Below are 24,175 nucleotides of genomic sequence, written 5' to 3'. Positions count from 1 at the left end.
CATTTTCCAGTACTGTCAGATGTCCAACGATGATTAGACCTCTTCGTCGGGTCGTTTGTCTGTCTGTATCCACCCTTAAAATGCTCACAGACTTTGTTTCTCCACATGTAAACTCTCATATATGTTCCCTCCTCGGCCCAGATGTGACGAAGCACTGCAGGTTCTGTTGCCATAGCGATGTGCAGCTGGCGTCATCATCCCCTGATGTAAGACGTCCCGGAGAGATAATGAAAGAGCCGTGAACCCAACGTCAACCCCGACACAGTGCAGTGAGAGAATAAACAGCAGCCATGTTGATCCTTTAAGTGCAGGATGTGTCACTGGGAATTACCTGTAATAGTTTGTGGATATTGAGCGTCTAAGTCTGAGTAAACACTCATCGAGCAGATCTATTTTTTTCGTGATGTGGTTTGCAGCCGTGCAGGCAGAAACTGGAGAACTCGTCCGGTGTGTTGGACGGAGCGTTCTTCTGTCTGCGCTGCCGAGATTTGTTTTGTTTTTCCGTAGAAACTGAATCCCTGCGTGTCAGGAATCTGTCCCGGTTAGGCAGAAATCGGAGCGGATTTTCTTTTCTCTCTGTAACCGTGTGAATGCACTGCCAGCAGTCGTAGGTTGACAGACCACAGGAGGGAGGGAGGGGGGGGTGAGGGGTGAGGGGGTCTGGTTGGTTGATGCTGTGTAAGTGAGAGTGGCCTTGGAGACTTGGACAGAGACAAAGAGTCTGATTGGACGCTTGTAATCTGGATAGAAGTTACTCACAGACACTAACAGCAGCCTCAGTGACCTGATTACTGTACCGTGTGATATCATCTGGTGTTTGTTATCCAGGCGGGAGCAAGACTTTGGCCGGTCTCAGCACAGAGGAAGAGATAGAAAAAAGATGAGCTCAGGTTTTGTTTTTCAGAAAACTGTGTGTGTGTGTGTGTGTGTGTGTGTGTGAAGATTTCTGGCAAATGAGTCGCTGCACAGACGTCTGAAAAGTTTTGAGCAGTTCTGACAAATTCAGCTTCATTTATGCAAATTAATCTGACAACACTTGAAAATATTCAGATGGACGTCGAGCTCATGACTGTGTCGAGAGCAGAGCTGGATATGATTAGCCTAGCTTAGCATAGAGACTGGAAGCAGGGGAACACCTGAAGTATTCAGTCTGAAGGTCAACTGCGAGGCTGCTGTTTATTGATTAATACCTACTCTCTAATCAGCGAAACAACTCTCTCCTGTTTTAACGACGACGTGGAGAACAGGATGGACAGATTTATATTCCCTCTCTTCTCTCCTCTCCTGCCCGTCCAGCTCGTTCTTCACATGTGGTTTTACTTTGTGAATAATTCCTGCCTCCCTGATTATTGGCAGTCCTGTTGGTGTCGGAGCATTTTTTGTACGTTATTGTTCCAGAATGATTCATTCAACCTCAATTCTGCTCCACAGTTTCCCCCCCTGCTCACGTCTGAATCACTTTAAATTAGTTGCTGATTCATTTCCTAAATAAAAATAAAAATAAAAATAAGCCTTTCAGCACGACCTTGCAGCTGATTGTGCTGTGAACAACCATGTTTGTAGAATGTGGTCTCGAGCGAGCACAAACACGGAGTCATTGTGTTTGCGAAGCTTCAAACTAGACTTCCTGGTTCATATTTCATCCTCCGCCCCGCCGAGCATCCTCTCTCTTATTGTTAGTCTGAAATCTGACCCGGTGCTCTGAGGTCACAGTGTTCAGCAGTGATCCTCGATCATTATCGCTGCTTTTAAAGCTCTTTAATGAAATCTCCCAATGAAACCAGTCAGCCTGACTTTAAACACTACCTGTCCTGTCTGTCGTCCTGCAGGCGAGGCCGAGGCTGAGCTGAAAGCGTTCAGTCCGTACTACAAGAAGCAGTACTCCACCGCCTGTTTCTGTCAGTTCGAAGATGATCTGGAGCAACACAAAGAGAAGATGACGCAGCTGCTCAAACAGAGGGTACGTGTCCCAGCGATTCAGCTGAATCAACGGCTGCACACTCACTCTTTAAAACAGGCCGAGCCAGTCAGGAGGTTTGGTTACAGGTTGCACCAATACGCACTTTTGAAGGTGTGACTAACAAAAAGAAAAGATCATAATCTACAAGAAAATAAAGGTTCATGCCTTTATATTCTGACAGAATATAGAAATATGTTCTTTGAATTTCTCTCCACACCCCCGCCATCCTCAGGCTCTGTATTTATTTATTTATTGTATTTATTAATATATTTTTTTACCTACGGTGGTCCTAATCCCCTCTGTAGGACATAATCATTCATTTCAGGGGTTTTGTAGCAGAAAATAATATTATAAAGGATGTGTAAAAGTGTGGATTTAACCTCTTTCTGAATGTAAGTTATTTCTAAGGATGAGACAGATTCTCAGCATGGTATTTATATCTGTGTTTTGTGTGTGTGGACCAGGAGGCTCCTCAGGAGGCCGAGGTTCTGTACGAGGACGCCGTCCTTTTCTTCGACGAAACCAGGAAGTGGAGGGATCGGTACCTGGTGGTCAGAGCCAACTACTGCCTGGAGTGTCACGACAGCCTGGAGGTGAGCGCGACCACAAGGATTGATTATACGCTCCCAGAACTCAGTTTCACAGCCTCTTTCACAGCCTTCTTCTTCTTCTGTCGTCTCGTCAGACTTTTGTTAAAGGAGTTCCTCCACGCCAGAAGCTGCTGCCTACAGGGGGCGCCGTTCTGACCACCGAGGAGAAGTACATGTCCATGGTGGACAAGTGTTTCCCCGACGACACCAGTGAGTGAAAGACTCAATAAATGTTATCACTTATCACCTCGTAGAGAATTGATGGAGCCATTTAGTGATTTTTTTTGTATTTATTATTATGTTGGAGGTATCAGACTTAAAATGTTATTTAAAGTGTGTTTATCTTTATCTGGTGTTGGATCACCGGCTGATTATCAGGATGATTTCAGCCTCAGACGTGAGTGTTGTGAAAACAGGCCAACAAATGCTGAGCAGACGTGAACCTCCGCAGAAGACGAGCTTCTCACGTAAAGAGATTATTTTTTGCTGTTTGCACACAAACATGCTCTCAAAGTGTCTCTTATCGTCTAGGAGAATAAAAAGAAGAGCGAACAGAGCGGCCTCACACTCAAAACATATTATTTTACACATTAACCTGCAGAACAAAAAGAAAATGACAAGTTTCATCATCATCTATCATCATGTGCCACTTCACATTCAGCTGGATGTTCTGAAGTGTCTGAAACAGGATCACTGAGCATGTTTGTGCTGAAACCAGCAGCTCTTTAAACTCGGGCTCACTGTTCAGTTTTCTTTTTGTTTACACATCCACCTCAGATCTTAAATCCAAGAGAAGAGAAAGTTGAAGTGTGATTCTGAAGAACAAACTCCACCCACAGCAGAGCTAAAAGCAGCTCAGGTGGGAGTCCGCAGAGCAAAAGGACTGAAGGAACTTCAGTGAGAACATTTAGTAGAACTCTGCTGATTCAGCCGCCGCTTACAGAGAGTTTACTCTGAATATTTACACCAGTTCGACACATTAATCTAAATATGAAGTCACACAAATCAGGTGAAACATGCGACACAGAGCACATGATGTAACAGGAAACAGCTTTTAGGTGAAATTCTACAATACTCCTTGTGTTTGATAAGATGATTTTCTGTGGAATATTCCTTTAATCTCACCACGTCATCAGTGGTTTCCTCTGTAAGTGCAGGCAGGTTTGAACAGGCAGAAGGTTTCCAATGTATTTACTGTTTATTTACTGCAGCGCACCTGGAATCATTACACAACACTTATTCACACCTGAACACAGACCTGGATGACCTGTGTCAACACACCTGATCCTCCCTGATCTTCAATCATTAATCTTTAATGGATCCCCATTATTCAAATTTCAGCTGCAAAAAATACAGATTAAAACAAACAGTGCAGTGTAACTACAGAACACGCTGAGAATAAAGACGTGATGAAACACAGAAGAGAGAAAAGAAGACTGTCATGGTTTCACTGAGCTTTTGGTCTTTTATAACTTGCTTGTGACGCTCACACCAACACTCGCTGCGTTTACAGGGAGCCTGATATCCTGATTATAATCGATTAAAAAGTCAAACAGAATAAAAAACAGAATAAAAATGCTCCATAAAAACACCTCGATCAGAATAAACAGTCCTAAATCTTTTCATAAACCCATCAAATCAAAGAATCGTCCCATGTAAACGATGTAACCTGATCGTCTTCTGGCTGTTTCTGATAACTGAATATAAACTCTTTGGATGTTCGATGCCGAGACGATGGATGTTCATCTTCAGGACGGGGAGCTGATCAAACACGCGGGAAAAGAGACGAGGACGATGAAGAAGTCTAACAGCTGCAAAATCTGTTCTTACACTTAAACATTGAAACATGAAATATAATAAAGCAGAGAGACATCTTGTTGGTGCTGACACCTGACCTGAGGGCCTGAAGGAAGTCTCATCCTGTCAAGTCATCAACAAACTAGATCACATCCCACGCCAGCGCTCAGAAGTCATTCATGCAGACGGTCTGTCACAGAGAGCAGCTCACAGCCGACAGAGCTTTGAGCACGATGATGCGTGAAGTGTTAATGCTCCAATGTGCAGAAAGCTGAAGTTACATAATAGATTTAATTTCCACATTACTACGTTATCACTTACTGCATGTTTAAACACACAGTAAGTAATAATCAGCCTCACTGAGTCATTGTTCCTGTTCTGTGGGTCATTAATGTTTCAGACAAATAATAACTGGAGATGGTTCAGGCCCGTCGTCAACATCTGGACAGCTGAAGTCTGTCGGTTCTCAGCTACATTATTTTACACAAAGACAGAAAGAAGTTCATGTGGAACATTTGCCGAATTCACAAGAAGGAACAAATAATGCAGAATGAGTCAGAGACAGAGATTCAGAGTTTATAACGATTCTTCAAACTCAACAACTCACTAAACTGACACATTTGTTGAGGGAGTCTGGTGACTTTTTTTTCTTTCATGCCCGACAAAGACGAGGTTTACTTTATTTGTAAATATCTGACATGATTAGCGTCAATGAAATGTTTTCATTCATAAATCAGACAGTGTGTGATCCATTCAGCTTGTTGTTGTGGCGTCTTCCTCTTCCTCTTCCTGTTTCTCAGAGGACATCAGTTGAGTAGGCGGTCCTTCAGCGTGGCGCAGGACACATGTGCTGTGTCTCAGTTCAGTCTTTGCGGTTTTTGAAGGAGAGTCCTTCAGAGAGAAGGAGCATCTGGAGGATCCTTTGTGAGGCGTTGTGACATGATTGGCCTTCAAATGCTCCTCTGAAGGATGCAGTCCCTGAATTGAGACACAACAATGTGATCACATGTGGTCCAGACCACCTCTGAAGGTGGTTTACTGTGATGTTCATGACATGTTTGGTCTCTCTTAACCTGCCGATGTTAGCAGCAGATGTTTTAGAACACACCGTTTGTTTCAACTGATCCAACCACTGAACTATCACCAGACTCCCTTAACAAATCAGCTAATTTAAGGAGTTTTTGAGTAGCGTAAAGCTTTATAAACATTGTGAAACTGTGTCTCTGACAGATTGTAACACATTGTGTCCTTGTTGTCAGTTCAGCATTAAATCTTTCAGCTGAAGTTGTTTGTCTCCTTGTAAAAAGTGTCAGTTTGTGGCAGCATGTCTTTACCAGCCTGTCTGCTTCTGTGTCTAAAGTGCTAAAGTCTTACCTGCCAACATTGATCAGCTGTTTGAACACACTGTTTACACTGATTTCACCATTTACACTCCATTTATGAAAGAAGAAACATGTTATTGATCTAAACATGTCACATGTTACAAAGACACTAAACAGTAACAATATAGGCTCCTTCTTTGTCCCCGTGGAGAAAGTCCCCAGACTCCCTTAACAAATGTGTCAGTTTAGTGAGTTGTTGAGTTGGAGACACTTTATAAACTCTGTGAAACTCTGTCTCCGACTCATTCTGCATTATTTGGACCTTCTTGTTAATTCGGCTTAATGTTCTAAATGAAGTTCTGTCTTGTCATTAAGTAAAACACATCGTACTCTGATCACAGGTGGACACTTGAGATGCTTGTTAATGCAGGTGACTGATGAAAAGCTGTCTGCTTGTGATCGATCGCTCAGGATGGAGGATAGAAACAAAGTCTTGTCTCGGCCTAAACTTCATACAGTTTGTAGACACATTGTGTTTCTGTTTCAGGCGTGAAGGAGGACTTTGCTCCTCCTCTGGCGGGGATGCCTGGACAGTTTCCGGTCTACCTGCGTCTGCCCTACAGGAGAGACTCCTACTTCTGCTTCAGGCAACAAGCCAAACAAGATGCGTTCCTCTCCATCCTGTCGGACTGCATCAGACACCAGAACCAAGGTGAGACGACCACGGACCTTCAGGACAGAGAAGATGTTTCTGTTCTACTTTCTCGGACACCTTACTAATCCACCATTGAGAACACAGCAGCTTAAAAAAGAAAGTGCTAAATCACCGGTACTTATGTTTTATTCGCACATTGCTCTGTTGCGTTCAGATGAAGCGCTCCAGTAGAGCCGCTTGATGGAGGCTGAAACAGACGTTAGAGAAGAGACGAGGTTGAGAGTCTGCACTGATTTCTGTTGCTTGTTTCTCGACTGCACGCTCATCTTCTGTCTCCTCCTGCTGTAGTTCTGTATCTAGTTAAATGAATGATCCTGCTGCAGCTCAGCGATCAACTGTGCTACAAACAGGAAAAGCCGATCATAGGAGCGAGTGTTTTGTAACCTGCGAGATGCATTTTCGGCTTGTATCGCATCACTTGAACCACTGTCGACAGTTGCCATGACAACAGACTCGCCTCACCAGGAGAAATCTGAGCTGTGTGCAGCCGAGAATGTTGATGAATCTTTCCATCTCATTCAGATTTATGAACGTCACATCGCAGCGCTTAATCACAGGGAACACACACACACACACACACCAGAGACTGAAGACACATTGTAATGGTAGTTCATTCATAACAAACAACGTGCCTGTGTGTGTGTGTGTGTGTGTGTGTGTGTGTGTGTGTGTGTGTGCGTGTGTGTGTGTGTGTGTGATCCGTCAGACTTCCTGAAGAAGAAGACGTGTGAGGTGCAGGCCTTCCTCAAGGCCATCCAGCTCTACAGGCAGGACAAAGGCAGATACGAGGCGTGGGACATGCTGATAGGAAGTGACGTCAGGGTACGTACGGATACTTTGTTACTGTACTTGTACTTGATTATTTATTTATCTGACAGCTTTTGACTTTTTCTCCCTTCATTTGTACATTTCAGAGCCTGTATTTTCTGACTTTTACTACTAAACAGCATGTTGGTTGGCAGTTTGGGATGCAAAAATGTCAAGATACTGTCGGTCAAGACGATGGAAATAAACCCAAGTTATCTCCAACAACAACCTCTCCAACCAGATGATTAATTACAGTGTGATGTTGAGGGTTAAACTCTCTGTGAAGGCGCAGCACTTGATTGATTGATTGATTGATTGATTAAATATGAGCTGCTGTACTGACATAACTGAGTCCGTACACAACCCTCCTCCCAATTAGTTTGGATAGGAGAGAGAAATGCAGTCTAACCAGCCTCAGCAGCAGCATTTCACTCCTCATTACTAAACATCACGAGGGGTTTAAACCTCCTCATCATACGTGTAACTTGAAATCTATAACCTGCCGGAGTTCAGAGTCAGAAACAGTCGAGCAGCTTCCTCCGTTCTGTTTACCGGCTGCAGCGTATTTGCATGAAGGGAGTGAACAAATCAGAGTCACGGCTCGTTTGCATCCTCTCCCTGTTTGCTTTTAATGTTCTGTGGAGAGAGAGAGAGAGAGAGAAGCTCTCCGTCCGTCTTACACTCGTCTCTCACTCGTTTCTTCTCCCGGCGTTTTGTTCCCCTCTGTTCTCTGTTGTGCTTCCTGCTGGTTCTGTTTTCGTCTCTGAGCAGGAATCCTCCCACAGAATGGCTTTCACGCTCCATTGTGTTGTTGTTGTTCGCTCGCATTGTGTCTGTTCAAAATTAGTTGGAGGTGAAAGGAAGTTTGACTACAGGAAGAGACGACACACACACACACACACACACAATTTAAAGTCAATTTGTTTGAGCAATAAGTCAGACATTTCCTGTTTTTTCTGCTCCACACACGTGCAGTAACAGTACATACCGAAGCGTGCGTGTTTGCACTCACCGGCACTTTTTTTCTTCCACATAGCTCTCGACTGACTGACACACACACACACACACACACACACACACACACACACACACACACACACACACACACACACACACACACACACACACAGTCAGAGGTGACAAATGAAAGGAATGAGTGAAATGTTGGCAGCAGATACGACACGAACAATGTCAGCAGGTTTTAAAACAGCTGCCAAATCGTCAATCAGTCAGACTCAACATGTGTGTGTGTGTGTGTGTGTGTGTGTGTGTGTGTGTGTGTGTGTGTGTGTGCTCACATGTTCAAGGTCAATATTCATCTAAGAGGCTGATGGGGTAAAAAAAAACATTTTAACTAATAGATCACCATGAAACTTCCACAGGTGATTATTTTTATGCAGAGTTGTCTTTTTTTCCCACGTTTTCTGAAATTATGTTTAAATATGCAAATGAGGCCATCTAATTAAATATGCGCTGATTTACATCAATGTCCAGAACAGAAATCTGAACTAAAATAAACACCTGAATGTGCATTTTGGATGTTTTCTTTCCATTAGTGTGAAAAAAAGACCAAGTGAGGATTTCTTTCTGTCGTATCATTAAAGGTAGAATCAGTAGGATTTGTCCCAGCTGTTCCTGAACGCACCACAAAGACAGTTGATTGTTGAGTCTCATTCCCAGGACGTCAAATAGACACATGTTGGGTTGGTAAAGCGTCCCGAGCAGCAACAAAGAGAGAAAATCAGAAACTCTCTGCAGATACGAGACACTAACACGCCTTTTCTCCACATTCCAGTCTCCCTCTCTGTCTGTTTACGGCTTTTACGTCTTTGTCTCGTCTCGCTGATTGGTTGAAATCAGTCTTGTGATGGTGGGAAATAAAAATAATCAAACAAAAGTAACGAGCCTGTTTTTAAAATGAATTGACAGCCGGCCCGTCTCTCTCCGACTGGCTGCAGCTCTGAGACTCTGAACACCTGTTGTATATTTTTGTGCTCTTATTCTGTAAACCTCGTGTTTTCATGTTATTGCACCTGACAAACAGGTGTGTGGTAAACTGACAGTCTTGATTTGAACACAACAACATGACCTCGCTGTTAACAACAGTTCAGCCTCTGACAACGAGGTTTACTGTGTTTGTTGCTGCTCCTTGATGAAATTCTTAGATCAGATTTGGTTTGGATCCAGAATTATTAGCAGTTGTTGAATATTTCAGCTGTTTTCTCATGAACTTTTGCACTTTTGATTGGAGAAAATCTGGTATTTTGATGCTGATCCAGGACTGAGAATCACTTTTAGTTAGTTATTTGATCCCAAGCTGAGCGGGAACCCTCAGTATTTAAACCATTTCAAAACCAAATATGGCAAAATTTCAATTATGTCTTTCCAGAAAATGCAGCGTTAGAAATGTGTTTGTAATCAAAGAGGAGCCCAGAGTCAAAATCCAGTTTGTAAGACTTGTAAAATTTAGCATATTCTCTAAACGAATCGGTGTGAAATGAAACCCCCACATGGTTAATCTGCCAAATGGAAGCATCTCATTAATCTGAGGTTTATCAGGCAGTATGAAAAGTGTCGTGTCTGTGTTTGTAGGTGATGGCCAACCTGGTGATGGAGCAGCTGCTGCCGTCTCTTGAGAAAGACATGTTGCCTCGTCTCAAAGCCAAGAAGACGGAGAAGAAGAGAGTCTGGTTCGCTGTGAGTCGCGCAGAAATATGCTGGAATTTATAACTGATGTCAATGCAGATGAAATGTGGATCTCATTTGCAAATTGGCACATGAAGAGCTTTTTTTTAATCGATTTAAATATATACACGTTTCAGCGTTCTGTTTGATGGGCTCGCAAATTTAATCCAGTTACATCTGAAAACACACATTATGCATTCACGCTGGAGGCCTTTCCCTGAATTACTGCTCTTATGTAACTGACAAATGAAGTCACTCCTTATGAAGATTTAGAAACTCTATTTGAATTCACTGATTGCACCCAGACGGTGGAGGCGGCCTACATCCTGGTCCAGGAGCATCTGCTGGAGGGACTCTCAGCGCTGAAGGAGGACTGTCGGATATCGGTCCGGCAGCAGGAGGTCCTGATCCACTCCGACATGGACCAGATCCTGGAGTCCAGGCGGCAACTGGAGGAAAAAATCCGAGGTAAATGTCCCTGTTGGTCTGACTGATACTTGGTGCTGTCACACACAGGATGAGCTGCATTCCTCTGTGATAAATGTGAATGAAACTGGCTCTCGGTCAAAGATCAGCCGAGGCCAGATGCATAAAACTGTGTACGCATAAAGACACGCAGATGTTCTTTCTGTCAGATTCATGAGGAGTCTAATCCAAGTCAACGTGGAGCTGGCTTTATTTTATATTTGTTAAACAGAAACACTCTGAAAGGAAAAGTGTGAATTCATTCACAACGCTGATGGAGAGTCGGCTGAAGATCTGAGTCCACCAAACATTTCTGGGGGTTGGAGCTTCACTTTTTTAGGGGAAGCTAATACAGATGTTAGCCTGTTGGAGAAGCTAATGATGCTAGCCTGTTTGACACTCATTTTAGGCTGTTGGAGAAATGAGTCTATGTATTAATGGTTATACTGCCTCTCCTCCACGGACATGATAAATGTCTCTGACTCGTCAAAGCCAAAAGCTGAACGTGTGAGTGTCCCTGCAGGTTCAGGTCGTGTTCTAACATTTAACATTTTCTTTCCGTCTTCAGTCAAAGTGTCGGAGCCGGCAGAGAAGCTGTGCTCCGAGTCCGTCCAGCCGTACCTGGGCTCGGTGCTGGAGGAACTGATGGAGCCGATCAGCTGTGGGTTCCAGGAGGGACGGCAGCTGAGTGAAACCATGATGGACCGAGTGTGTCAGGACGTTCTGCTGCAAGGAGACAAAGAGAAACTCAAAAAGGTTTGTCAGTAAGAAATAATCTGTTACTGAAGACCAAACCTCTCAATCAGAACAAAAGATGTCTGATGTCATGAAGGAGTGTGGGATCATTGGGATTGCTGTCAACCGCCAACTGTTCTCGTGATTCAGCCTCAGATGTTTTGTCTTACGTCACGGTAAATTAGAAATATCTGAGCTTTATTTTTGTCTAAACAAGCGATGTGAAGTCGTCACACCTTTCACAAAGTGTAATGAGCACTTTCTGATGATCTGTAGTTCCAACAATGAATTCATATGAAAGTAGTTGTTTGTTACATCACAATAACTCTGTGTGAAATTCAAGCAACTCATTGAACTCTCGCTGTTCACAGTTTGTTTTGCATTTGGCTCCACTTAGCCGTGTGTGCACTGACTGATAGCAGGTGTTGCTATGACAGCAACCAATGTTGCATCACCGCTGCATATAAAACTGTGGTGAGGTGAGAGAAATGTCATGAATGTGAACAATCCAGCTGTTAAACTCTGAGTGTTCCTGCTAGATGCCTCCAGGAGGGACAGAAACCTGTAGCTGCAGTTCCTCAGCATTCATTTTAAAATGACACAAACTGAATCATTCAAGGCGCAAATTTGTTTTCAGGCAGCTGCATGAGCTAAACAGGCCGTTCTCTCAAACCCCCTCCTCTCCCTCTCCCTCAGGTTCTCTCTGACATGGTGAAACCGAACCTGCTGAGCTGCTACCAGAAGATCGGCTCGCTGCAGGAGAAGCTGCAACACCTGCAGGAGAGATTTGGCTTCTCGAACATCACAGGAGTGATTCACAGCGCTCAGATCGACCTGCAGCAGGTACACAAACACAAACACACACAGCTCACGTCTGATTTATTTTCATTCAGTTCCTCCGCGGTCAGACAGCTCAGCTCTCGTGTTTCTCACTCAGAGTGGGCGGAGGAATTTCCTCTGAGTCACTGTATCAGCCAGCATTTCTGACACACTGGTGATTGTAATGTTTCAATGCACTGACTCAGCGTTTCAGACTTAAAACAAAGAAAGTGTCAGCTGTGTGAACACATGAATCAAAAGGGATTTCCAGCTCTGTATCAGGGGCCTCACGCAGCCGTCTGATCTGATCTGGTCCTCTGTGTGTGTTTCAGCTGATGGAGAATGCAGCGTACACGTTCGAGCAGCTGCTCTACAAAGCCGTCCAGGACAACCCGGACAACCCCAACAACGCCAGCTCCGCCATCGAAAAGGCCAAACACAGAGTGCTCAAGGTCAGAATGTCACTGAGAACAATGAGATGACACATTTTTATCACTGTAGTCAAATGAAAATGTGACGTCAACACACCTGAGACATGACACAGAGTCTCCTCTTTGTTCTGCAGCAATATGATTATGACAGCAGCACAGTGAGGAAGAGGATCTCCAGGGAGGCTCTCGTCTCCATCACGCTGCCCTTCATCAAGAAGAACCTCAACCCCACCTGCAAAACTGTGAGTCTCTCTCACACACACACACACAAAACAAGTATGTAATCATGCACACACAGTAAAGCTTGACTCAGGTGTGTGTGTCTGTCTGTTCAGGAGCTTCAGGGTCTTGAACAGTTCAGCGACGCCGACCACTCCAACTTCATCCATGTTGACAACGTTTACGAGAGCATCCTCCTGCAGACTCTGGACAAGGAGGTCTCTAAAGGTAAGACGCTGCATACACACTGATGAGACACAAACACAACCTCACAGGGATAGAGGATTGGTTTTAACCCTTTCTTCTCTCCTCGTCCTGCAGTGGTGAAGGAGGCAGCGAGCCTGAAGAAGTACAACCTGTTCACAGACAGCAGAGACCTGCTCAGTCAGTCCAGCCGCTCCAGCCTCTCCTCCCCGTCCGTCTCCACCCCCAACAGCCCCGCCATGGCGCTCGCCTCTCCGACTAAAACCTCCTCTGAACCGCAGCCTGCGTCTCCTCTTGCGGTGAACGGCCAGCCGTCCACCCCTGAGAAGGTGGAGAAAGTGAACAGCGTTCTACGGAATGAAGCCTCAACAGACAGAGCGGCAGTCATCGAGACGCCTCTGGGGAAGGTGGAGCAAAAAGAGGTAGCACAGAGCGTCGCTGTCAGTCAGGAAGCAGAAGTACCGGCACCCAAAGAAGAAGAGATCATCCAAACTGTGACTCAGGCTGCTGTCGAGAGCACAGCTTTAGCAGCAACAACCAACCAGAGAGAGACACAGGAAGTGAACATAGAAGCCGCTCCAGAAACTGTGACCCAAGAGAAAGTGATTTCTGTCCAAACAGAAAAAGTTGAGACGGCTGCTGAGCCTCTGCAGCAGAACACAGACGCCCCAAAAGAAGCAGAAATCACTTTGTCAGAAACTCCTGCTGTTGTAGAAGATATAAAGATAGAAGTAGAAGCAGCAGCAGCACAGACAGAAGCTCCTGATTCCACAGATGTACCTGAAAACACTTCAGCAGAAGGTACTCAGTCACAAACTGCAGCCAACAGTGAAGGACAGACGCACTGTGAAAGCTCACAAACTGAGTTAGAGGCTCCCTCTAGTGGTGAAACAGCTGTACTCACACCTGCAGACCTCAGCCAGGGCCTGCAGGAAGCAGAACCAGATACAGGCTCAGACCCAAATTCTCTGGATGTGTCAGTAGGCAGCGAGGCGGCTCCATCGGATGTCGAGTCCGTGGAAGAGGTCAAAGTGACACAGATTAGCGAGGACGAAGTCTCGACGACCTCTGACGTCTTGGAGGACGAGAGGACCAGCAAATTACCTTTGAGTTCAGATGATCCGGCTGAGGACAGACCGGCTCCTCAGACCCAGACTGAAGCCGTGAGCAGTGACATCGAGGTTGGAGCGAGCGTGGAGGCACCTGAAGCTACAGCTGAAGCTACAGCTGAAGCTACAGCCGAAGCTACACCCTCTGAGTCTTCTGAACCCGTCGTGGAGGAAACGCCCTCCAGCCCTGAAGCCCAGGCCCTCGACTCCATTAAGGAGATCCGGGACCTGGTGGTGGAGGTGATCGAGGTGGAGGAGCTGGTGCAGCATTACCCCGATGGAGTTCCAAAAGAGGAATGAAGCATCAGGACCAGCACCTGCGTCGCTGTCCTGCGGAGGGATTATGGATGTTCTGCTGAAGGAACCAGATCACGATCCGCTTCCTCAAACTGTCCTGAAGTTCAAACACGGTCCTCCGAGCAGAAACAGAGAGACTCCTGGGAAACATTCACACACTTCCATGAACTTTTTTTAAAAACACATATGCATGAAATTACTGTAAATTATTTATACAAATCATTAACATATCAATATATTACCGCTGTATCAAACCAACAGGTCTGATTCATTCCGACAGGATTTGTTTTTTAACACTACGATTATTTTAGCACCAAACTGTTTTAGAAAATCTGGATGTAGAAATGTTTTATCAAGATTGTGAAGAATCTTCTTGAAATGTGCTATGGAAGATAAATATTATGGAAAATACTTTCTAAGAGTACGATGTGACGATGGATATCAGTTTTTTTTAATTTTCACACGTCAGCTGAAGTCAGGACGTTGTTAGCCTAGCTTAGCATGAAGACTGGATGCTGCAGTAAAAAGCCCGACAACACGCGTCACATTTATAATGTATATTTACTGGAACATAATTAGGTAATATTGTAAAGTTCAGCAAACACATTTCATTACAATACATCTTCCTTTATAAACTGATCACGTGTTTTCAGTGATTTGCCGATAAAGTAAATAAACGTTAGCAGTTCTAAACTAATTTAGAAATGTTAGCTCTGACGCCGTGTCGTCTCACACAATGTCCCGCCCACAACTATAAAATAACATGAATTTGCAAAGTAACTAGTCATTAAGTTTATAAAATGAATTCAGGTAAAGTAACTGAATGAGTTGAATCACTCTTGGTTTGAAATTTGAAAGTTCAAAAGTCCAGAGTTTCATTTCTGCTGCGATTGAATATCAGTCGACCTCCAACAAATAACACGGAACAGTGACAAAGAAACGAAGCTGTAGTGTGTACAGTTACAAAAAAAATTAAAATGTATAACTGATAACACATAAAGGAAAGGAGTGACACTTATCTTCAATCTGAAAATGATTTATACGTTAATTATACGTGTATTAATCCCCAGATTGAGGCTGTGATGTCTGGAGGTCGGCCGGTTCGCTCATCACCCAAACGTCTTCATCATCGATTGATCATAATGACTCAGACTCATCAAACTTCGCTGATACTGAAGATTGATATCCATCTGAACATCTCGCTCTCAGGGAAAAATGTTGAGCGTTTTCTCTAAATCAGAAGTGTCACCAACTAATCTAAAAATCACAGTAACAGATATTTGATTATATTAGACTGTTTATCGATCAGCTTGATTGATACCACTGAAACCGTAGTTCAGGCACAAGTTAAACTTTTGACCTACTGAAGGATTTTAACTGAAGAAGTAGCTCATCAAAGTGCCTTTACGTACCTCCGCGGTGCCTCCACATGCCTTAACTCACACGACGACGGGCATCCGCCTCTGTCGCGTGGATGCGGTTGCCGTAGAGACCGGTCCGAGTCTGGACACCTGTGATGGAGCACCGTCTCCACCGAGTGCCTTCTCCCTGTATAGAGCATCTCATGCAGACGTGGTTAGTTTACAGCGATGACCTGAACTGACCGCCAGATGAATGTTGCTTAATGGAAACATTGTGTGGAAATATGAATAATAAAATAAGTGTCTGTAAACAAACATGCCCTCGAGCGATTCCTGCGTGAACTCTCTGCTCTCAGTGTTGGGAAAGCAACACAAACAATAAATGGATTTATTTGCCAATAAAACAAACACAGCACGATGCTTTGATTATTTATTTATGGTCCACAACAAATTTTTTTTTTTTTTTAACAGATCACAGACACGGCGCACTGACTAATATCAAAAACCTGCAACTAATCCAACATCTGTGAGGGATTATAAACTAAACACAGTTTGACTTCAGTAATATTCCTTCCATTTATATGATATATTGCACCACAGAAAAAAAAGTAGCTCATATTTCAGCAGGCGAGCGGCGCTCCAGGCACATCAAGGACAAGGATAAAAATAAAAAGCTGCAGCAGATTCTCTTTAACATTTGTTCATATTTAAAACACATTTTTCAAGATAAAGGCTGTTAACATTTCTTCTTAAATTACATTCACAGATAGAAAGATAAACGACATCTTAATCCAGGGACTAGATTTCATACAGTGGACTGCAGAGCTTCCAGTGTAGAAGGAAAAAAACCCCAACAAAAACATAATAATGGTCACTTTTCATTTTTTGGTCCATAATTTTCAGAGACGTTTCCTGACAGAACTGTGTCATTTAGTATTTATTACAGGGAAAATACAGACAATTGTCTCAGACAGTTATTGAACTTTGGTTAGTCGAGCATTTCCACTTTGACTTCCATGAAAGAAAAGCTCCATTTACACCAAAATAAACATTTAGTAATAGTTCAGTTATTACTGTATTTGTCAGACATGTTGGATTGTTTGCTTTCCTGTAGAAGTTTCACGACTGATACTGCCGGAATCAGAAATAAATAAATGGCTCAATAAATATGAAACTGACATTAAATGCACAGAAAATACAATAAAATAAATGTAGCCATTGATTTATTTATAAATCATGACTAAATTGGCATTTCTGTATTAAATTGATTAACTGTTGTATTAACACATATTTATTCACTGTAACATTTAACTTAACATATTTATTTTTTGGTTACCTTTGGATTTTGCCAAATAACACAATGAATCAATAAAAAAAGGTAAAATGCATAGTAAGATTAAAAACAATAGAGCATTAACACAGAAGCAAAGTAAAATAGAATTTATGCCTTTATGACATTAATGTCTACATATATTTTTAATTCTTATTTTATGGCGTAACATTTTTTAAATTTATTTCTTTATTTTTGTAGTTTCAGTCCTCTACTAATTAAAAGATTTCAGGTTATACAAGCAATTAATTGGTATTAATTAAATTTAAATTGTGCCAACAGAACTTTCTGTCTACAGTATTTCCTACAAACAATAACAATAACAATAATAATAATAATAAGCACCAAATTCCATAGTTAATGCATAACTATTTCCAACAAATATCCCAGTAAACACTTGAGAACATTCCGACCCGTGACAAAGTGTTAATCCTGACGTATAATTATCTGAAGCATGTTGCATAAAGAACGATTAAAGGGATCAGACAGAAAGAGTTTCTCTCATTTTTTCGCACTTTTTTCTCTTCAAGCCTCTAAAATCCTTGAAGGGGAGACACCACAGATGAAAAGGGAAAAAAATAAAATAAATAAATAATAAACACAAAACTTGCCCGGGAGTTTACTTATATTAAGATTATTATCTTTTGTAGAACAAGCTGTGATATTTTATGTTTAATGTAAAAATGAGGCATTTTGTTATTTAAAATTCACCAATTTGCTTCAACATGAAAGAAAACAAATCCAGTTTCATCTTTCTTGTTTCATGTTGTCGACATCAGAGCCAGAAGTTTTTACGCGGGAGTTTTGAATATCTTCTTTAATCGCTCAATAAATCAAGAAAATGCTGTCAACAGCCATCAAAGATCCATTTTCTCCATGTTTTAGTGTTTAGAAGTTATTTAAAGAGTCTGTACAGAGCAATAAAAGTGGAGTGTTTCTGCCTCAGAGTCTGAAGAAAAAAATCATTTAAACAAACGTTTTTTTTTTTAATGCAAACTTTTTTTTTTCTTTAATTTAAAATGTTGACAACCAGACTTCACCATGAAGCTTCCTCAGCTGATTTCTGAGGGATCAGGATTCTAATTAAATCGGCACTAATTTGCATAAATGCCCAGAACAGAAATATGAACTTAAATAAACCGTCCACATTTTCTTTCCACTCACAGAAGAAAAACAGATTGAAAAACAATAATTGTAACAGTGCGGGAAGAATATATGTTTTCATCTGTCGTGTCTCCGCTTACATTAAACTCGCTCTCTAGTTAAAGACTCTGATGATAAATAATTTAAAAAAGGACTTCAGACAGTGAAGCTGGTGTTCAGAAGCCTTTATAAACTTTACAAAACATCTCTGTTGAAGGAGAAATCTGATGTTTCAGATCTTTCTGCATGAAAGACTCAAACCAGCACTGAGTTTAAATATAAACTACTCAGAATCAGTCGGGGGCATTTTAGTGTTTCACTCGGCAGTTTTTTCTGTGACAAACTCAGGTTTTATTTTGTTTATTGTGAATATTTCTGGTCCCCAAAAGTAATGCAGCGTTTTTTTTATTTGATTTTATGTGCATATCTATTCACATCCCAACTCATTTTGAATCGTGTTGCCAGAAACTATTTAAAACACAGCGATGAGCTCTTGTTTCTTTTGATTTAAATAATGTGACTCGTCACGTGAGGCAGACTGTGGTGACAATCACAAAGTCTGAATGCAGCTTATCTTTAAAAACAGAACAATATCGGGTGCTCTTGAATCACTTCAGCAAAGTCAAGTGTTAAGTTACAAATTCAGAATAAAACTAAAATTAAACCTCTTGAAACAAGAAGAAATGACTTCCACCTGGTCCCAGCGGAGATCCTGAATTAGCGTCAGTAGTATTAAGATGATAATTCTTGCAGTGAGACACATAAAGCTAAGACACGTGTTCATATTATTCCTTCACAATCGGCTGCAGAGTGCAGACAGTGTTTGTACAGTATTTATGTGTGTGTGAGGCTCCAGGTTTACCGGGAGGCCGTGCTGTAGTTGTAGAAGAACGGGTCGTCAGGGTGGAAGCCGTAGGCGCTGACGGGTCGGGCTGCTGCCACAAACTGCTCCGACACACTGAGACAGCAAGAGAGGGGAGAGACGGGGAAATTAATACAGTCTGATAGAACCAGACAGAGATGAGGAGGACACAAATACACAAATACAGTCATGGATGACTCTTCATTAAAAGGTGTGTGTCGGCCGGACGGTCACTGATTCAGTCAGTCGGACTTTAATTTGCTCATACTGCCGTCTGAACATCAAGTAAATCACAAAATATATTTCAATAAATACATAAAACACCCAGAGTTAACTTTTCTAAATGTTTCTGTTCAGTGGCATTAAATCCACTGATGTATGAAGTTGGACATGTCGGCATGAAACGGTCCGTTTAATGAATCAAACATGTCGCGTCCACAGTTCAGTGGAGGTGACTGGCTGCGACTTCACACATCGCCTCCATTACAATTATCTAATAACTTTGGTTAATAGTTGCTTTGCAGATTCAGATTATTCTGTGTTTATAGGCTCTCACTTGTGATGTTAAATTGAAGATAGATAGTGCTGAGTGAGAACACAGAGTGGTGACTGCAGACAGAGAGAGAATAATGCAAATAAATCACTTTTAAATTAATTAACTGCAATTGTACATAAAAAGCGCAAGACACAGATAATCTGGAAAATGTAGATAATGTCAAAAACCAGCCGGGGCGATAATAAATAAGATGAATATCCCTCTTTTTGACTTCCAAACCTGACTAATGTCGGCAGGAGTGAAGAGTGGAGGCTGATCTCACATCACGTTAATCAGCACAAGCTAGACTGACTGGTTGTCCACATACTTTTGTCCCCATAATGTGATAGTTTAGAGTTTCGGATCACCATCAGGGATATATTAGTTTTATACCATCACACCAGCAGGTGGAGCTCTGACACCAGACATCTCTCAGGGAACCTCCTCCCTGCCGAGGTCAGACCGATCACTCAGTCACAGCACGGATGAAAAAAAGAGGCTCATAAAAAGTTAATGTAATATTCATCTGCCCTGCTGCAGGTGTTGGACATCCACAACGAGTGTGTGAGTTACACACTGCTCATGGCTGGAGGGGTAAACAGCAGAGCGGCCAAGTCATAAAAATCCTGAGAGATGTCAAAACACGCCGCCGTGACGAGGGCGGAGGCTGACGGCCAAACCTGGAGGACCTGGCTGCCCTCTGCCCGGCAACAGGGGCCTGTTGAGGGGGATGATAAAAGGCCTGTATCTACAGCGTATAAATCAGTTACTATGGGGATGTGGATACGGAGGGTGGGGGACGATTTCACGCTCCATCTTCTGACCAGCTGCTGGGAGTCTGGCGGCGGTGGCGGCGGTGGTGTTGGGGTCACAGCGATGGGCCACGCCAGGATGGAGCGTTTGATGGATAAACTGGGCTCTGATGGATGACACCACCTCTCACACGTATCCCGTCCGTCTGTGCTGCCGGCCGGCCCGTCGTCCTCAGCCCAACTTCTAAAATACGAGCTGTTTGCTTTGCCCCTGCAAGCGCCTATAATGACGTGTTGTTTTTAGCCAAATCACTTCCAGCGATCAGTTACACAGCTTGCACCATATCCCCACTCCACCTCCTCCTCCTCCTCCTCCCTCCTCCTCTGTTTTGCCTTTGCCCCCCCCCGCCGCCTCCCCCTCAACCACCATCTCCTCTCCCTCCTCCCTGGGCAGAAATATGTCTTTTTCCTCTCCGCACGCTACGGCTGTCAGGGGGGATTTGAGAGCCAGGCTAAAGGAGGCTGGAGGAACACTGCAGCTCTGACTCACACCATCCGCCCGCCTGCCGGGATAGTTAGACCTCAGCCTGGACTTCCAGGATGCCTGCAGGACCTGTCCTGACTCACAAGTTTAGGATGGGACAACAACTATGGTTTGTTGTAAGCAAAGATTCCAACCATGATACTTGCGCGATCACGTGAACTCGCAAATGCATCTGTTCTCTCGCCTGAAGCTGCCAGTAGTTCCTCAGACTGTTTGTTAGCTCATTATGGACAGTGACTGACAGGTGGTTCATCCAATCAGCTGCATATTATATTTTGAAGGTGCTTGCCGTTTTCCAACAAGTTTATAACTCTGTGAATCCAGATCGTCCTGTTCTACAAACCATCCGGCTGTGTTGTCTATAAAATGTCAGATAACAGTGAAAAAGGCAGATTATTATATATATCTTAAACTGTTCTGCCTCTTTACACCCGGACACAATACAGATTTAAAACTGTTTTATAAAACTTAAGGAGATTTTGTTTTTGCTTTTCTATCCTGTGTATCATCCTGTAACCAGTCAGTTATCTCACAGCACTTTTGGATCGACATCATGAGAGGGAACCTTTGGATTCATTAACAAACCATCAGATGTCTGATTGATAATTTGGAAATAACAGCTTATAAACTCCAGGATTGTACTGTTTATGATGCACCAGGATCAGGAGTGTTATAATAAAAGCAAGACAGGCAGTCAAACTGAAGCTAACACCCCCAAAGTACTGATTTATGATCATTTCTGACAAATATTTTCACTTTTCACGTTTTTTCAATATTTGTGACCGATGTTACCATTTCAATATGACTAATGTTTGGTGCAAATTAACAATGTTGCATGACAATTTTAATTTTCACTGAAAGTTACATTGAAATCCTGATGATGTGTAATTTGTTGAGGCCTTTAGATCTGTATGTCAGGACATCTCTGCAGCTCTGCAGCACCTCACTGTGATGCTGCTCGTCACACGTTGTAACTTCTGCAGCCATATTTTGATCATATTTCCATTAAATGTGGAGCACTGAAGCAAGTACTGAAGTAAGGTTGTAAAACGTGCATGTATTTATTTAGAAGTGCTGAAGAAAGGGATCAAAAAACTAAAATGGGAACATTGGAAACTTGGCTCTTAAATGAGGCCGAGAGCCGTCGACACAAGCAGAACTCAGATTTTTAAAAGCTGATCCAACAGGACGATTGTTGACTTCTTTCTTTCATGTTTTGAATATTTTTGAAGCGGTGGATTTAGAAAGACGCTGCTGCCGTCAGCTGTGATATTTCTCATTATGAAACATGTAAATTAACCTGCCAGCTTATTCACTTTGTGTGTGTTGTGACACGCCGACAAAATGAGGCAACGGTGGGTGCAGACCACTGAGACAAGGGGCCCAGTGTTCCCCGCTCGGCCCCAGAGGAGGCGGCGGGGACGCGTCCCATCCCACAGAGGACATTCCTCTGCAGTGAACAGGAAAAGGAATCAGGCCTTTTTCCTCCTTCGGTGTGACCCTTCGCCTCCCTGCGTCCGTCTCTACAGGGCCTCACTTTCATCTCCTCCTGCTGTCACTGCTCAGGTTACAGATAACCAACACGCCAGCCTCCACACATCATTATTATTTTAGCATCGATTCTGAGTCGACGGGTCAAATCACCTGGTATCCATGTTTTCATCAAACAAAATGCAGACTACATGAACAATATGTATTCCCCTAAAATACAATAGAAACAGGTGTGTCTCTTTCAACCTGTATAGACATTTGCAGCATTTAATCTGCAAAGTAACTGGTAACTAAAGTTATCAAACGAATATCGTGGAGTAAAAAGTACAAAATGTAGCGCAGTGGGAGTATAAAGTAGCAGAAAATGAAGTACAAATACCTTAAAATTGTACAAAAGTGCAGTACTACAGTATACGGTTTGTACTTTGTTACGTATTTACACTCGGTCTTAAAGCTCATTATGATATTCATATAAATAGCAGTGATTGTACAGCGTGACGTCCATTTTAAAAAAGGCCCCATTCACACCATGTTTCACACATAGTTTAAAATAAGCGCCGGAGCTGGCTTTGATTATTATGTTAACCTGGATCACTCAGAGTACAGCGGCCAAATTAAAACAGTCTCACAGACGCCGATTCCCCCGGCGCTCTCAGTATATTTAAAAGATATCAGTTACAAAGCTGAGAGAGAGCGAGCGAGCGAGGCGAGCGACAGAAAGAGAAAAGAAAGAGAGAAAAAACAGACAATAAAGAAACGAGTGAAGGGGTTTCTCTCTCTGGACGTCCTCCGGTTGGAGCGACTGTGTCACAGTCGGCCTCTCAACAGCCGCCAAACTAAACATTCATGCCTGCGAGGGGGGAGGAGGAAAAAAAATCCATCAACACGAGCTTTATCGCACGCAAGGAGAAGTTTGATAACAAATAAGATAAATTACTCACAACAAACTCTCCGCTTCCTCAACTATTCATCATCAGCAGCGTATCGAATCAGCTGCCGCTCGATATTGGGACCAAAAACGGATTCAGGAGAAACTCGAGCGATAACAAGATTGATTTTTAATTCCTAGGCTTCAGTTTCATGTTTCTCTGTGGAATGTCAGCGGTGGACTGGGACTGAAGCAGTTGATATGTTGGAGCCACAGAGGACAGAGAGAGAGAGAGAAACAAGAACATGGAGACGGAGAGACAGCCAGAGTGTTTGTTCTCAGAGCTGCAGTATTGCTATTGAGGGTGGAGCGATGCCTTCTGGGATTGGCGAGGCTTGTTGACTCAGGCCCGGCCTGGTTCAATAACACAGATCAGCGAATAGTGATTCAGAATAACAATGTGAGCGGGCAGCGCTGGCTGCTGGACGAGCCGGCTGAAGGTAAACACTCACAGTTTAGTGTTTCCTCTGTGACACTGCCAGTGATTCTGGACGAGGACAACCTGCCTCGCTGACAGCCTCCATCACACACTCACATCCAGCGTGTGTGTGTGTGTGTGTGTGTGTGTGTGTGTGTGTGTGTGTGTGTGTGTGTGTGTGTGTGTGTGTGTTGGGTCCGATATCTGGCTCAGTTCGGTCTCCAGTCTTAAGATACTGAATTCCACTACTCACTTTGCTCAGGGTCAAATAAAGGTTTCATAAATCTGGTGTGCGATGATTGTCACCTTCACCAAAATCAAAAGCCAAACATGAAACTCGTCGGTTGTCTGGTTAATGTGCCGTCAGCAGAGACTGTGAGGTGCCTCAAACCTGCATTCTTTCTAATGACCAGCAGGGGAGGGAGTCTGTTTGTATGTAAGCTTATGAGAAAAAGACCCAACTTCTAACTTCATTCACCGTCTCACTAAATTGTTTCCTAATGAGATTTTGGTCTTAAAGGTCCAATGTGAAGCATTGAGGGGGATTTATTTATCTATTTTTATTTTATCATATTTTCTTTTGCGGTTAATCACCTGAAACTAAAATAGTTGTGTTTCCGTTCCCTTACTAAAAGCATTTTACCTCCAGAGGTGTG

At 43.0% G+C, this 24,175-nt stretch overlaps 2 protein-coding genes across 2 annotated transcripts in view; one reads left to right on the top strand and one right to left on the bottom strand.

The window, feature by feature from the left end:
• Window positions 1-15,934, top strand: part of LOC115591137 (protein Niban 1-like) — a 29,246-nt gene extending 13,312 nt beyond the window's left edge. The window contains exons 2-14 of the mRNA XM_030432851.1: window positions 1,830-1,960; window positions 2,425-2,553; window positions 2,646-2,760; window positions 6,217-6,381; window positions 7,091-7,206; window positions 9,784-9,888; window positions 10,182-10,344; window positions 10,910-11,097; window positions 11,773-11,919; window positions 12,228-12,347; window positions 12,461-12,568; window positions 12,662-12,773; window positions 12,867-15,934. Of these exons, the coding sequence (XP_030288711.1) occupies window positions 1,830-1,960; window positions 2,425-2,553; window positions 2,646-2,760; window positions 6,217-6,381; window positions 7,091-7,206; window positions 9,784-9,888; window positions 10,182-10,344; window positions 10,910-11,097; window positions 11,773-11,919; window positions 12,228-12,347; window positions 12,461-12,568; window positions 12,662-12,773; window positions 12,867-14,158 (2,891 nt within the window). The 3' untranslated portion in view covers window positions 14,159-15,934. The remainder of the gene's footprint in view (window positions 1-1,829; window positions 1,961-2,424; window positions 2,554-2,645; window positions 2,761-6,216; window positions 6,382-7,090; window positions 7,207-9,783; window positions 9,889-10,181; window positions 10,345-10,909; window positions 11,098-11,772; window positions 11,920-12,227; window positions 12,348-12,460; window positions 12,569-12,661; window positions 12,774-12,866) is intronic.
• kifap3a (kinesin-associated protein 3a) overlaps window positions 15,934-24,175 on the bottom strand; it is a 35,820-nt gene continuing 27,578 nt past the window's right edge. The window contains exon 20 of the mRNA XM_030432852.1: window positions 15,934-18,947. Within this exon, the coding sequence (XP_030288712.1) occupies window positions 18,848-18,947 (100 nt within the window). The 3' untranslated portion in view covers window positions 15,934-18,847. The remainder of the gene's footprint in view (window positions 18,948-24,175) is intronic.

Source organism: Sparus aurata, chromosome 11 (assembly GCF_900880675.1).
Source record: "Sparus aurata chromosome 11, fSpaAur1.1, whole genome shotgun sequence".
Lineage (NCBI taxonomy): Eukaryota > Metazoa > Chordata > Actinopteri > Spariformes > Sparidae > Sparus > Sparus aurata.
This window is presented reverse-complemented; position numbering and strand designations above follow the sequence as displayed.